The sequence below is a fragment of the Tachypleus tridentatus genome, chromosome 2, assembly GCF_004210375.1.
Source record: "Tachypleus tridentatus isolate NWPU-2018 chromosome 2, ASM421037v1, whole genome shotgun sequence".
Lineage (NCBI taxonomy): Eukaryota > Metazoa > Arthropoda > Merostomata > Xiphosura > Limulidae > Tachypleus > Tachypleus tridentatus.
Window position 1 is genome coordinate 126539183 of NC_134826.1, and position 16865 is coordinate 126556047.

General features: G+C 33.6%; 1 protein-coding gene across 1 annotated transcript in view; it reads left to right on the forward strand.

Moving 5' to 3' along the window:
• Aasdh (Aminoadipate-semialdehyde dehydrogenase) overlaps positions 1-16865 on the forward strand; it is a 42701-nt gene that overhangs the window by 22170 nt on the left and 3666 nt on the right. Inside the window, 5 exon segments of the mRNA XM_076490840.1 lie at positions 8905-9285; positions 10990-11139; positions 11141-11253; positions 11867-12798; positions 13871-14013. Coding sequence (XP_076346955.1) covers positions 8905-9285; positions 10990-11139; positions 11141-11253; positions 11867-12798; positions 13871-14013 — 1719 coding nt within the window.

Below are 16865 nucleotides of genomic sequence, written 5' to 3' on the forward strand. Positions count from 1 at the left end.
ATTATGCTAAAGAGATTTGTCTATGATTAACCTTTTGAAAACTCCCACTTTATTTCATGTGATTTTACATGAATTTATGCTACTGAATGATGTGCAGCAAAAGCTTTCCACCAATAGGAAAGCAACAACACACACTCACTCTAATTTGATATAGTGTTTAGGCAGAGTATTCATGATGAAACTTTGTAGAATGGATGGTAGTTGCTGTCCATTCTACAAAGTTTTAACACTCACTTTACCACTGTGAATCATTCTTCTCCTTAACACTGTATTGATTAGTTGTGTTTGTATTTCTTGTCTTTGTTCAGTTTAATGAGATTTGCTTCTTTAAAAAAAAACTGTTAATGAAACACCTTCTCTACCTTTTGTTTCAAAAGCTTTAATATTTTGTCCTGACTTCTAGAATGACAGTGTTTTGTACTTAGTGTGGGACATTGTTCACACTAAAACTTTATTTCTTATGTGGCTTTTGGAAGCATACTAACTGGCAAGGTCATAACAGCCATTGCTCAGCATGTTATGGATTACTAAATTCTCCATGGGCCTCGTACTCTCATCTCTTCAACCAGATTTCTTTCACCTCATTCAAGAATGTTCAGTTAGATTATGTCCTTCACCTAATTTTGTTTGGTAGTACTCTGCCATTCATTATACTACCTTAACTCTTCCATCTCTTACTGGATTTCATTCTCAGTTATGCTGTTTTCCTTCTCTTTTGCCAGTATTCTTTGTTCTTTTTTATCATTTTATAACCAATGATTCTTGAATTTATCTTTTCTTTTTGCTTCTTATTATGATTGATACTGTTTTCTTTCTTTTATAACTACTTACTTATAATACTTTCCTCATTCCCACATGCTTGTGGCCACTAACTTTTCAAAATGTATTGACATTCTTTCATTCCTTTTCCAAATTCCTTGTCATTGGCTTATATTTCACCCACTAGGGTGTCACTAGACCCTTACTATCTTTTTTCTAATTCTCTGTATTTCCATTTCTTCATCTTTTCTTTTCCTATCCACCTGTATTCCCTTTCCTCCCTCCAACTTTTATCTCTGGCACTTCATGCATCTGATAGCTTCTGTGAATGTGTGTGCTCTTCTCTGTTTGGCTTGTTTCACTTCTTCTTGTGTATCCTTCCATAAATTGTTCCTCTGCTGTTGAGACTTGTTGGGTTGGGTTACATTTCTCCTTATTATTGATTACATATTACTCATCTGACTCCCCTGCTTTGTTCAGACATCTTCTTTGGTGTTCCTTTCTCAGGGGTGACCTGGTCTAGTAACATGCAACTTCTCTCTTCAATCTATTCCCACTGTTCTCCTTTCTTGCCTAGATGAATCTTGTTCTTGCCTTTCCATTTTGAATTTTGGGCCATCTTCCCTTTCTCATCTTGCTTTTACTAGGGGTCTCTTTAGCCCTTTTTCTTGCCAGTGTCTGTCATATACTTTTTCTCTTCCTGTTGTTAAAGTCTTTTTCTGCTGACAGCCATTTTCTCTTCACCTTTCTTCCCAATTATTTTTTCTTCCCTCTGAACTCATCTGTGGTCTTTCTTACCCAGTCTGTAATCAGCCATGGTCAATATGTTAAACACCTTTCCAAACATTTCCTGACCTATCTTTGTTTTCTCTGTTCTATTTTTTCTTTTTGATTCTCTCTATTCCTTACTTTTTTTGTTTGTTTGTTTGCCTCTGCTATACAAAGTATAGCTTATCTGATCACTGGTCTTTATTATTATTATTCTATTACTGTGCAAGAAGTTATTTCCCTCTTGGAGAGTGGCTCCTCTAGAATCTCTTCTTCATTTGAGGCATATCATCACATATCTTCAACAGTAGACCTTATGGACACTGTATTTTCTTTCTTGGGAATCTTCATTTTCTTTTGTGAGCCTTTCTTCTGGGAATTGTCAGGGTGACTTGGAACATATCTGTTCTCTTTTTTGCTTCCTCTTAGCACCTCTCAAAGCTAATTTTCCCCTTCTATTATGCTTCACTCTTGGATTTAAGTACATTTTTTGTGATGGCAGCTATTCCAACATTTGTATGTTGGATTAGTATCTGCACTCCATTAACGTACTTGACTCCTTTTTTTTTTCCCTTAGGCATGTTCCCATTCCTGCTTATATTAGTGGTTCTCTTGGTTTCACTTCATTTGCTCTTTATCACAGCCTGTCCTTGCTCCTGTTCCAGACCTTTGTAATTTGAGGTGTTAATGATACACTCCTGTGCACATTTACATCCTTTACTGGGAGCTTCTTTCTTGTTGGCAAGTTACCTTTCTTGACCAGCTCTTATTCTGTCAGTAGAGTAGTCTTTGCATCTCCAAATCTTCTATGGGTTAGCCAGGTCCATGGCTTTTCTTCCTTCCCAGCATCAAGACATGTTTTCTTATCCTGTTCTTTGTTCTGATCCACTTTCCTTTGTCCTCCTTGTTCTTCTTTCTTGCCTAACTGAAATCATTTTATGGTTTTACTCAGTCTTATGTATTCCCAATTCAGGCTATTGCCTTCCTGCCTTTTTTTAACATCTTTTTCTCCTGACTTGTTCCCTTTACCTTATTTCTGCCTTTAACATTCCTCTAGATGCTGTTCACACCCTCTTTCACTGAACTTCTCCTTTCCTTTTCCTGAACCAGTCTTTTCTTCCTTAGGCTTCATCCACAGGGATAAACTATAACTCTCTTTATTTTTACTATTGGACTATCAGCTTCTGTTTTTTGTTGGACAGTGCTGCATACCCTATCATAAACCTCTTACTTTAAGGGTGCCTATCTTCTTGTATTCTTATCTAAGGACTCCTATTTTTTGTGAACCTTGTTCCTTCTTTCTTTTCAATGGGTACATCCCATTGAGGTTACTTTCCATGCTACTTTGAATTCCTCTTGAGGAGTTATTCAGAAGGATTTGAAGAACATCCCCAAATCAGAGATCCTTGCTGGTTTCTCCAGCCAAGGAGTTTTTGCAGTGTGGTCACATCCTCTGTCACTAGACTCACCATTTCTTGACATAGATCTGCTCATTTGACCTTGGACAGAATCCATGGAAGTTAACAGACCTCTATCCTTTAAAGAGAAACAGTAAGGATGCAAACCAAGAGGACTCTCTGGTCCCATTCCTTGCTAAATAACAATGGCTACACTGATACAGTGGAACTGTTGAGACTTACTTACAACTTGGATGCCATTAAGGGCCTGATTGCTTTGTATCATTCAGCCTGTCTCTCCTTAAAGGAAACTTTCCTTCTGTCGATGCCATAACCCTTTGTCAGTTTTCCCTTTATAGGAAAAACAGATTGTGTGATAGTCAAACCCATGGTGGTGTGGATTTGCTAGTCTCTCAGCACATTCTCTCTACATCTGTGCTGCTAGTCACTGCACTTGAGGTTGTGGTAGTTCATCTCTCTTGGAACCATTACTATTTGTTCCCCTTACTCATCTTCAAGAAAGACTTACAATCACTTGAACTTCTATGTTCTTTTCGATCAGTTGCCATGTACCATTCTCCTCGGGCCCAGCATGGTCAGGTGGTTAAGGCACTTGACTCGTAATCCAAAAGTGGCATGTTTGAATCCCTATCACACCAAACATGCTTGCCCTTCCAGCCATGGGGACATTATAATGTGATGGTCAGTTCTGTTATTCATTGGTAAAAGAGTAGCCCCAAGAGTTGGTGGTGGGTGATGATGGCTAGCTGTCTTCCCTCTAGTCTTACACTGCTAAATTAGAGATGGCTGGTGCAGATAGCCCATGTGTAGCTTTGCATAAAATTCAAAAATCAAAATAAAAACAAAACTATTCTCCTCTTTGTCCTCTTTGGTTATCTTAATGACATAGCACCTATAGGAGAGGTATCAACATTGATGGAAGGGGTCATTCTGTGGAGCTTATGCATACTCTCAGATCACAAGCTCTTTGTGATGGTTATTTTACTTATTTACATACACCCATTCAGTGCTTAACTGCTATAGATCTATTTTTCTGCTCACCCTCACTCTTTTCTCACTTTTGTTGGAGTGTAGAGAGTGACCCATGTGGCAGTGATCATCTTCCCATCATCTTGCAGGAAACTAGCTATAGTCTACACCACCCAGCCTGCATGTTATGATGGAGGTTGAACCATGCTGACCAGATCTCTTTTGCCACTCTCTCTGAACTTGACCCTGCCATCTATTGATGACTGCTTGGGAGAAGTGTTTAACTATGTAGTCCTAACAACTGCTTGTTGTGTTCCTGTGAACTTGATGTTTTTCTATTGTATCCTCATTCATGGTGGAGTTTTGCCTGTCATGGGGCATGGAAGGCTAAAAACAACAGCCTTGGAGACATTCCAGCAGTATCCTTCTCTTTCTATCTTCATTGTTTATCAGTGGGCCCATTATCCATGCTCTGCAGGTCAGGCATCAAAGCCAGTGGGAAACTTGGATTAAGTAAGCTCACCTCCAGCATCTCTAGTTCCATCATATCCAAAGTTGTGTGGGACAAGATTCAGAAGGGTAGTGGTTGTATACTTCCCAAACCCTTTTTATCATGCTCTCTGATGGTCTGGAAGTTAACAGTATCCCCGACAATGCTAACACCCTTGGGGAGAGCTTTTCTTAATCTTTCCAACTCTTCTGCATCTTCACCAGCCTTGGGCCGAGAGATTGCCACTTCCTTTTGAGAGGTGGGTCTTTCTGACTACAATTGTCTATTCATCACAGTGGATCTGAAGATTGATTTTAATCAGTCTTGCAGTACATCAGTCAAACCTAACAATATTCATTAGGTGTGTTGTGTCATTTATCTCCTGCCTCTCTTTCTATCCTTCTAGGTGTTTTGAACCAGATTTGGCAGGTGTACATCTTTCATGATGCTTGGTACTAGGCTATTATACTACCCTTTTTTAAGACTGGAACAGATCCCAAGATTTTCCAACAAACTATCATCCTATTGCTTTGACAAGCTGTCTGTGTAAAACCTTGGAGAAGATGGTCAATGATTGTCTTGTTTAGTTCTTGGAGTCAAACAACCTCCTCTTGCCAACCCAGTGTGAGTTTAGACGATGGGACTCTACCATGGACCACCTGAGTTAACTTAAATTTGATCAAGGAAGCCTTTCTCAACAGAGAACATCTAGTTTTCATCTTCTTCAATCTTGATTAGGCATGATGACGAGGTACAGAATTTTCCATGACTTCCACTCCTACAGATTGCATGGTCCTTTGCCTTTTTAATTAGAAAGTTTTACTCAACAGGCAATTCCAGGTCCATATGGGTTCTACACTTTCTTGTTTGTTCCTACAGGAACTTGGAGTCCCTCAGGGCTGTCTCAAGTGTCACACTTTTCAGTATTAAGATTGATGCCATCACTCATCAGCTTCCTATGACTGTTGCAAATGATCTATACATTAACAACCTGCACACTTTGTATCATTCATCAAACATGAGGTATATCGAGCAGCAACCTCAGACTTCTTTCAGCTGTCTGATGCATTAGACAAATGCAAATGGATTTTCTTTTTCTTCAAAAACTGTTTGCATGCATTTTTGTCACCAGCAGGCATTGTTTTATCACAAGCTTACTTTTATTCCACCCATAAAGTAGATTTCTGTCAAGTGTACAGGTACTTAACATTTACCACATTCTCTCTTCCACCTCTTGAGGAGAAGATCAGTGTTCTATGATAAAGATCTAATGTGCCCTCATGAGATCTAAACTCAATTATGAGTCTTCAGTCTATGGTTCAGTCAGGCCTTCAGCACTTAGAATGATGGACCTCATTCACCAGCTGGGGCTCTGGCTCTGCATAGGGAATTCTGTACTTTGCCACTCCAGAGTTTGTACACTGAGTTCCATGAACCACCTATCCTTCTTCAACATTTACAACTCTCCCTGCAGTATGTTGCTAAACTGTGTCACTTTCCATGCACCTCACCTGGGGCTGTGTTTTTCATCCTTTGTAGGCTGTTATGTTCAGTAAAAAATAGTCCACTAATTCACTTTTTGGCCTCCATGTTCAGACACACACAACCAACTTGAGTCTGACACTGGATGGTGTTTCAAAGTCTAATGTTTGACCCATTCTTCCATGGCATGTTACCATTCACACATGTGATCTTTTGCTGAATCACCTGAAGAAGAATGATACTCCAGACTGGAAATGCAGCCTTCTCTTTGCTGAAGATCTCTCAGAAAATTCCTCCATAGTTATTTATATAGATGGTTCAAAGTTAGGAGCCTTTATTGACACACATATTCCACTTTGCAGTTTTTTTGTTCACTGCCGAGTTAGTTGTATGCCATTTCCCTTGCTCTGGGTTATGTGACAACTGACTAGTGCTTTGACTGTAATTGCTTCTTGTGACTTCTCACATTATTTTCTTTGACATTTTTAAATGTCTGGCTCAGTTTTCTTTGTCATCTGTTCATGTCTGTTTGTTTGTAGATACTAAGCCACATTGGCATTTGGGGGAACGAGCTCACTGACTCTTTAGTTAAGTCTCTCTGCTGTGGTTCCACTACAGACTAGTCTGTTCTGTATATATGGACTGTGACCCTGTGATCAAGACTCAGCTTCAAGCCAGTTGGTAGTTGGTTTGCAGTTAAGAACATTCCATCAAGCTTTTCCAGATCAAATCTGCTATTGCTCTTGGCCATCTAGTTTCCACAAAGATGAACAATCTGGATAGGAGGAAGTTGTCTTAACAATGCTCAAAATTTGTCACAGAATTTTAATACACTGTTTTCTTTTATTTGGAACTGTTCATCATTGTGTGAGCTATTGTGAAGTGAGTATCACTCTGAATTTATCATTCACTTTTATACAGTGTTATTGATGACAGTAACACTGTCCATCTTTAGATTTTAAAGGCCATTGGTTTCTTTAATTCTATTTAGGTTTACCCTTTTTCTGCTATTTCAACAACTACACCAAAACACAAACAAACCATACTTTAGCATGTACCATTTTTAACTTTTTTAGTTTTAACTATGGCCCAGCATGGCCAAGTGTATTAATCCAAGGGTCATGGGTTCGAATCCCATTTGCACCAAACATGCTCGCCCTTTCAGCTGAGGGGGGCATTATACTGTGATGATCAATCCCACTATTCGTTGGTAAAAGAGTGCCCAAGAGTTGGTGATGGGTGGTGATGACTAGCTGCCTTCCCTCTAGTCTTACTGTGCTAAATTAGGGAAGGCTAGCAACGATAGCCCTCAAGTAGCTTTGTGCAAAATTCAAAAACAAACTTTTAACTATTGTATATTTGTTTCTATACTCTTACTGGATTTTTTACCTTTTAAAATTTTTTCAGGCATTTTTTTGCTTCCTGAAAGAAATAAAGCAATTCCTTTTTTTTTTTTTTTTTTTTTTTATAAAGATTGGTTCACTCTTTTACCAACTGTTTGCTGCAAATAGCTTAATTGCTTTGCTCCATTAAATTCCAACTAACCCACAGCTAACAAAAAGCCCACAAGAACTGATGGTCAAGTAGCAGTGGAAAATGCATCCATTATATAGCAACATAATATAGTGCCCTCTTTCTGTATCTAGCATTAGGACTGTTGACATTACAGTTGAGCTGAATATACCACATGTACTAGTGGCATGTCTTTCACATACCATCTTTCTGCATCTGTGCATCTAGCAAGAAGTCCATGGATACTTATTGTTGAGCAGAGGTGTACATAAGTATCCATATTGAATCCATTTCATACAGTTTCCTCCTACTCCAACTGGCATGTGACTCATAGAAACTGGTGATAGAGGAGGTGAGTATGGATATTTATCACAAGTGCCCTTTACCCACAGTTAGTTTTTACCCACTCATGGTTAGTGTGTGCATGGATATGTATTAACCCTTTTATTAGTGGAGGGGTTTTGCAGTGGTACAAATTCATATGAAAACAGGCAGGAGTTTTTCAGAAGTCCAGTGGCATGCAGATCTATTTGGCAAAAGGTACAGAGAGCTGAGGAAGATAGCTAAACTGTATGTGGAGATGTGTATTTATCAAACATACATTTTCAAGTAAGGAAAACTTCAACTTTTACAATTTAGCATGTATCTGTTGAGAATGACAGTTAAATGTTATAAGTATTTTATTGATTGGATAATATAACAATTGGTAAAATGTGAACAAACACTGTGTTCTTTGTTATGGTATAATATATTCACCTTGATTAAATTGATGGATAATCTATCTATATATAAAGACAAAATATGTGGTTGTTTGCATCCCATCTCTTCCATGTCAATTGGACCATTCTCAATCAAATTTATGTGTAAACACTGTGAACTATGAAGAGGGTCAAAATTTAACTTTATTTTCTAAATAAAGCCTGTTAGTTACTTGCTTTCAATTATTGAGTCATTCCCAAATAATCTTGTAGGTTGATACTTTAGACAATGTTTAATATTCTAAAGAGATTCAAGGTTAAAATATTTAAGTTGCTGGATTGTTTCTTGAGTAACAGTGGTTTTTTCATGGTCAATGAGAATGCCGACTGTTAAGTGTGGGATCATCTCAAAATCTGTATTTGTTGGTAGATGGAAACCAAACTGTGAATGTTGCTGATGAAGAACCTTTGTTATACTCTTAAAATTTTGAGATAAAGTTTGTGTTCAAGTTATTAGTTTAAAATATACAACTGTTGTTAAACTTGTCTACTACTATTTTGGAGCTACTGAAACAATTATTATTCACTAAAATTAGCACTTTTGTAGTTTAGTTTATTTCTTGATAAGAAACAATTTGTTATATGTAAATTCTCTTTACTGTCTTCTTAAGCTCATGCCCTTCAGCTGTTAGTTTTATTAAACAATTAATATATTATGTACATGTTTTTTTCTCCCATTTTAATTAATAGTGAAAATGAGATGTTACTAGTGTTAGAAAGGTTAACTTTGACAAGTTTTTTGTTGTAGGTGGGGAAAATAGAATTTGTCTGATTGACAACGAAAAACACTTAATAGGTTCCTCTGTCTTAAGAGCTACTGGAGACTGGGTACGTAGGACTCATGAGGGTAATATAATGTTTCTGGGTCGTGTTGATTCTGTAGTGAAGTACAATGGGAAAAAGGTCAACTTGGCACTAATGCAAGATGCAGTTGAACAGTTAGTGTTTGTGAACTGTTCTGTAGTTATTTATCATCAACATAGAAATATTTTTTGTGTGTGTCTTGTGCCAATAACTTCAAGGCAGTGGAAAGAACATGAAATGAAAGAGAGGATTCTTGGTCATCTGAAACACTATAATGTTCCTTTGGATGTCCTCTTTGTTCCACATATACCTACTACAGCTCATGGTATGTCAGTATTTTATGTTATTGCATTAATTTCAATCATTTGCATGTATTATTCTTCACTATGCCTGCAGTATAATAAAATATCAGTTGGTAGACATACATTAGAAAATTTGTTTCATTATTTTGTATATAATTATTATGCTTCTGTTTAATTTTCTGTAGTTGATAATCTAAATGACTATCCCTTCCATAATTAAATATCTTAATATGCTACAAGGGTTTAGAGAACAGGTAACAATACTGTTGGAAGCTCAATATTTTTTTAATTTAAATTTATGTTTACAAGGATTTCTCTGATTTTGGTATGTTTTGTCAAGGAAAAATCATATCATACCAAGTCTGTTAGCATCTCTTTTTTTTTCTTTAAAAAAGAGCACTTTATATATACAAATTTTGCATTTCTTATAACATGTTAAAGCTATAGATGTGTTGAAATGAAGATTGCTGTGAAGAATTTTCTTCTGTATACAAATAAACATTAAATGAAGACAACTGTACAAATTGTCTTGCTTAAAACAAATGTATGTTAAATGAAGATTGCTGTACAGAATTGTTTGTTGTATTTATACACAAATGTTAAATGAAGATTGCTGTACAGAATTGTTTGTTGTATTTATACACAAATGTTAAATGAAGACTGCTGTTTAAAATTGTTTCATGTATTTATACACATAAATGTTAAGTGAAGACTGCTGTTTAAAATTGTTTCATGTATTTATACACATAAATGTTAAGTGAAGACTGCTGTTTAAAATTGTTTCATGTATTTATACACATAAATGTTAAGTGAAGACTGCTGTTTAAAATTGTTTCATGTATTTATACACATGTCAAATGTGCTGTTTAAAATTGTTTCATGTAATACACATAAATGTTGTTGCTGTTTAAAATTGTTTCATGTATTTATACACATAAATGTGTGCAAATGGTTTCATGACTTATACTGTTTAAAATTGTTTTATACACACAAGTCTACTGTTTAAAATTGTTTGTCGTATTTATACACACAAGTGTCAAATGGAGACTGCTGTTTAAAATTGTTTGTCGTATTTATACACACAAGTGTCAAATGAAGACTGCTGTTTAAAATTGTTCCTTGCATTTATACACACAAGTGTCAAATGAAGACTGCTGTTTAAAATTGTTCCTTGCATTTATACACACAAGTGTCAAATGAAGACTGCTGTTTAAAATTGTTTGTCTGTATTTATACACACAAGTGTCAAATGAAGACTGCTGTTTAAAATTGTTCCTTGCATTTATACACACAAGTGTCAAATGAAGACTGCTGTTTGAAATTGTTCCTTGCATTTATACACACAAGTGTCAAATGAAGACTGCTGTTTAAAATTGTTCCTATTTATACACACAAGTGTCAAATGAAGAGTGCTGTTTAAAATTGTTGTATTTACACACAATGTGTCAAATGAAGACTGCTCTTTAAAATTGTTTGTATTTATACACAATGTGTCAAATGAAGACTGCTCTTTAAAATTGTTTGTATTTATACACACAAATGTTAAATGAAGACTGCTGTTTAAAATTGTTTGTTGTGTTTATATGCATAAATGTCAAATGAAGACTGCTTTACAGATTTTTACTTGTGGATTAAATAATTTGTTTTTCTAGCTCTTGCATAATTAACATAGCAGTTTATTGAGCCAAGAATTAACCTTTATTTTTAACTTTATATATAAATATCAGGTAAAGTGAACAGTAAGGTGCTGTTGGATTACATCAACTCTATAAATTCCAAACAACAAAATATTTGTAGAACATTACAGGAGGTTTGTGACAGATTCACTTACTTTTGGAAGGTATGTTTAACAATACTTAATTTTTGTCACCTTATCAGGTAAAGTGAACAGTAAGGTGCTGTTGGATTACATCAACTCTATAAATTCCAAACAACAAAATATTTGTAGAACATTACAGGAGGTTTGTGACAGATTCACTTACTTTTGGAAGGTATGTTTAACAATACTTAATTTTTGTCACCTAGATGACTTAGTTAAAGTCTTGTATTTCTCAACTTTCACTTTGATATTTTCATTTTTTAAGTTAAGTTTTTACTTTATGATCCATTTATATGGTTAAGTGAAACTTGAACCTTTTTGCTTAAAAGTGCATATATTTATGTAGTATCATTTTTTTTTTTACTTGAATGACCTTCATTAGATACAATATACGAAAAGATGAAACCAAGATTAGGGTTAGGTGGTTGTGTTGCACATCAAGTTTATGTATAAGGATATTGTAGGTTACCAGCTTTTAAAAACTATGCTATGTAGAATCCTCTTGAAAGTATCTGTTAGTTGAAAACTATGTTAAAATTGTAATCTGAATTTAGTTCTTATAAAGAAAGGTTCAAAATAAAGTGATGCATTTTGTTGCTCTTTTCTTTGTTAGAATGAGTTTGAGGATTTATGTAATTATTACATCCATAACAGTGAAATTTCTTTACAAATAAGGTGCAAATAAAAAAAAATGTTTGATGAACTTTATATATTCACACACACACAAAATGAATTAAAGCTACCAATGTTTGATACATAATATAGCATTATATTTTTTATTCTAGAAATATACTGGTATGAAGGATATATGTAAGGAACAGCTTCATCAGAATAGTTACTTTATGCTTTCTGGTGGTGACTCTGTGACTGCAGTACAGTGTGTGCAAGAAATTGAATGGGAGCTAGGCATTTCCTGTCCATTGTTGGTTGATAAATTGTTGAACACCACATTTTCTACAACATTTCAATACTTGTGGAGTTGTTGTAAGCAAAAATCTGCAAGTAGTTTTGTAGAAACGAAATTATCTAGTAACCAGTTAGGAAAAAGGAAAAATGAAAACCAATCTGAAGAAATGGTTCAGACTATTAAAAAGGACAGAAAAAAGACAATTTCCTTAGTTCACAGTGACACTGTGTCATGTGATCCTACATTACGTTTTCAAAAAGGACGTACACTACACAATCCAAGTTTAAACAATTCAACAAAGAGCAGTATTTCTGTACTTAAACCATTGCTTACTGTTTCAACCAAAAATAAAGTAAATGTGAAAAAACTATTCTCAGAAGGTAATGAAGAATTTTCAGAACATAGCTCTCACCACTGTGAAGAATCTAATATGTTAATGGAAGGCACTACCCAGCAACTTGATACAGACAACTCTGCTGCTCCAGAAAGAAAGGAAGATCACCTGGCAGTGCAAAGGAAAAATAAAACTGATCCACTTGGTCATAACACTTCATCAAAATACAATTCTGATAATTGTATTCTATCAACCAAACTGCTGTCACCAATCCAGACAAGTTCTTGCTTTCAAGTGATTACAAGGTTTCAAGTTCTTGATAAATGCTTGTGTTCTCAGTGCCATTGGTCTAAATCTGACAATAAACCTGATCTCTCTCAGAATGTGCTTACAACTAAGTTATCATTGATGCCAGTGTGGACCTACAATCTACATAAATGTATTGATGCTTCACCTTTATTGATTCAATACAAAAAGTGAGACATTTTTCATATTTAATCAATTAATTTCAAAATAATTTATCTTTGCAACCTACAACTATTTGATACATAATATAGCATTATATTTTTGTTAAAGGAAAAAAACTGGGTTTATCTAGAAACTACTCAACCTAAAGTAGCATAGTTTGTAATTTTGTTGGGAACTGAACTAATGCCAGCATTATTTTTGTGCAAGGAATAGATAAACACAGAAATTAAAAAAATTATGTTAGTATTTGTGTTCACATTTTCTACTGTGATTGATCTCAAAGGTTACTTAATTTAGGCTACAGATAAATCCTCAGATTTGTTTCCTTAGTATGGTAGAAAGATTGTTTTAAGTATTCTATCTGTTTTGTACTTGTAATAGATTGAGTCAGCAGAAACATATTACAGAAGAATGTAGCCAAACTTTATTAACTATTTGACTGCAGCTGCTTTAAACACATTCTGGGTTTTTGCGAGTCATACACCGTATACAGTATGCTTGCATTTAGCTGGCAAAGGCAAACCATACCCTATATAGATAATCAGCAGTAAATGGGTTAATAGTGATAAAGAAAAAGAAGTCTATTCATAATACACAATATATTTCATGAAAAGTGAATGATTTCTGTGTTTATTTAAAGTCTAACAAATTATCCTTAATTTAAATGTTAAGAATTGTTGTGTTACAAAATTTTTTCACATATGTAGGAAAGTTCATTTCTGCCACTTTGTTTCATTATTATATATATGTTTCATTATATATATGTTTCATTATATATATGTTTCATTATATATATATATATATATATATGTTTCATTATTATATATATATATACTTGTGTTGTGTGTACTTTTTTTTATATATGTTTTAATATTTAAAACTTGCAAATATATATATGTTTCAAATATAAAATATATATATATATACTTGTGTTGTGTGTACTTTTTTTTTTAAATATTTAAAAACTTGCAAGGGAAAAAAAATACCCAACTTACTTCCGTGGTTCAGTTACACAAAGATGTTTACCTTTTGTTGAATTATGTTAGGCTTTAATATCTCTAGGTGTTATTTTTTAACTAGTGAAAGCCCTGTTGTTTTTATTGGATCTCACTCTGGTTGGTTTGTTGCTGTTGCTATTGATATGGGTTGCACCAAATGGAAGGTTAAATTACCAAGTCGTGTAGAATCATCTGCTTGCAGTGATGGACTGTTTGTTGCTGTGGGTAAGTATTTATATCTCTGTTCAAGGCTGAACGAGCAACATTTTAGCAACTTAGTGGTATATGAAATGAAACATTAATACGATTTAAAATATGTATGAAAAAAACCATAATTTTCCTAACATATGTTTTATATGAAAAGTAAACTTTTTTTATGAAAAATAAAATTATAATTTTGATAGAAGATTGAGTTATATTTCTTGTAAAGTCAAAAGTAATTTGTATGTATTAGTTTTCTACTTATTATAAAGATGTATACACATTTTGAGATATTCCGAGGTATGATACTGCAGAATATGACAAGAACATCCATTTAGTTATAACTCTTGTCTCAGTATTTTGGTAATAACGTAATTCTGAAAGGAATTAAATTTTTATTTCTTCTTTTAGTTTGCAAATCTTTGCTTATATAGCATTATATTCCTTTATTGTAAAGTTACATCTTACAGAGTTTTTAGTCACTTTGTTTAAAATATTCATGTGCAAAGTGCTTTTTTTGTATAAACTCTTTTTCTCTTCTGTGCATAGGAGCTTCAACTAGCAAACTAAATTACCAAAATACTTGGTGACTAAAAAGAAGTGTTTTACAGTATTAGTTACTAAATATTTTTAATGGAGTTAGTTTTTCTTTACCAAAATACTATTGTCTTTTTGAAAATGGAAGCCTGTATCTTTAAACATTAAGCTTAGGATAAACCAAACTGCAGTTGTTGTGATCCTATCATTAAATTAAAATAGGTAAAATGACTATCTGATACTTAATATATTTGATTTATAGAACAGTCAAACAGTATTGGTGTATGTAACATAACTCTGAGCAATCATTATTAGTACAAAAGAGAAAAGTTAAATGTTTGCAAAGGTCACTGTGTGCAATAATAATTTTCCAATATATTTTGCTCCCTACAGATACAAATTAATTGAACTAGCTTTTAAAACTACACCAGTTAAATTAAAAGGTGTGCCAGACTTGCTAATAACAGTGATCTGCTCAGTATAACAGATGTTTTGGAAGAGAGGAGCAATTCTATTATAGCCACATTAAGAACAATGTGACATTAAAAGTGTATTTATAATAAATAAATTTATTACTACAGGTTTGATATGCACAGATCTTAAAAAGCAAAATATTTATCTTCATCACCAAAATAATCCCCTCTTTGAGATCATTCTGTAATGCAAACTTAAAGTCTGTTTTATGATGTAGTACAGTAAAATTTGGTTATCCAGCATCTTTGGATCTGAAAACTTCAATATCTCTAAATACAAATACTCATTTTAATAAATACTGGTTCTTACAACGTCTGATGTCGAGAAAGTCTCTGAATGCTCTCAAATGTTTACGACTGTTGTTAACAAACATTTCCATTTGGTGGTACTGCTGTGATTGTTTACATTCTTTCCTGGCAGCAAGCTTCAGTTGTTAGTTGTCTGTATTGTGATTCACATTGTGCTTACTTTATCTCTGATTATTTTTCTTTATTCTGAAGTTACAGCTTCTACTTATAACAAAAAGACAATATTTTATACTGTTTAAATTTTGTACAGCATTTATTGTTTAAATCTGTTGTTATAGATTGTGTAGAAATATTGCATTTTAGAACATCTACAAGGTTTAACTTTTTTTTCTTGTTGTAAAATATCATAAGGAAATGTTTTTTTGACCAGAATTTTTGCTATCAGGCACTGCTCATGCCTGGCAAATTCTGGATAATAAAAGTTTTACTGTATTTTTAAAAAACTAGGGGCAATGAATATTAGTAGACTGTGTGTGTATGCATAGTGTATTTACTATGGTTTATAGCTATATATATGTAAAAGCCACATAGTGTTCATAATGTTCACTCTATCAGAATGCTTCACTCTGTGTTAGTAATGTTAAAATTCCTTTAGGAGTTTGTCTTGAGCAGAAATCTTGAGTTCAAATCCCAGTCAAGTGGAAATATTTTAACTTTTTTAAAACTTATTAATTCATTATGTTTAGAGCAAGGTATTACAATGTTGGAAGAAACGACGATAACATGGCAGTTTAGATTAAGGACTTTTAATTATTTGTTAAAGATTCAATTATAATGACATGTTTTTACAGTGGACATAGTGCTTGAATATTATACGGAAATTTTGAATTCAAACTCGGATGAGTCGGGATTTTATTCTAACTTTTTTTGTACTATTATGTTTATTATTATATTTACATGAAGCTCTTTGAATGTTTGAATATAATTAATTATACATCAAATCTGAAATAACGTCATATTTCTTAATAAACATCGGTGACAGTTTGTGTCAGAAACAACTTAAATATATTTCTAACTCAATAGATGGTGCTACAATACATTATTATTATTTACCTTTCTCACTTTAGCTCCAGGATTATTAAAAGTTTAAGTCATAGAATTTATAAGTATTTTTAAGAAAGATTATACCTTTGTGCATTTGCCATTCACCATAAAATTCACTGCCAGATTCCATCACAGATAATATACTACAGATTCAGACATTCATCATGTAGAAGTATTTCTTCAAGAACCATTTTTTTCCACAGGTTTTAGTGTATGAAGCTTTATCAAGAAGAAGAGTTGAACATAAAAATTATACAGCAGTCAATATTCTGATTAAGGACCATTTACACAAGATGAGCAAATACCAAATATTTCTGTGAAATACTGGAAAAAGAATAAATATTCTTTATACATACTTTGTGTTTGTAATACAGTTAATTGTTAGAAAACATTGATTTTAAAACATTATTTAGATTTTATATTCAGAAAAAAAAAAGTTGGTACTTACGATTCATACAACAAGCAGTCAGATAGTATTATGAAAAAAATCATTAGTGAAAATTAAAACTTTCA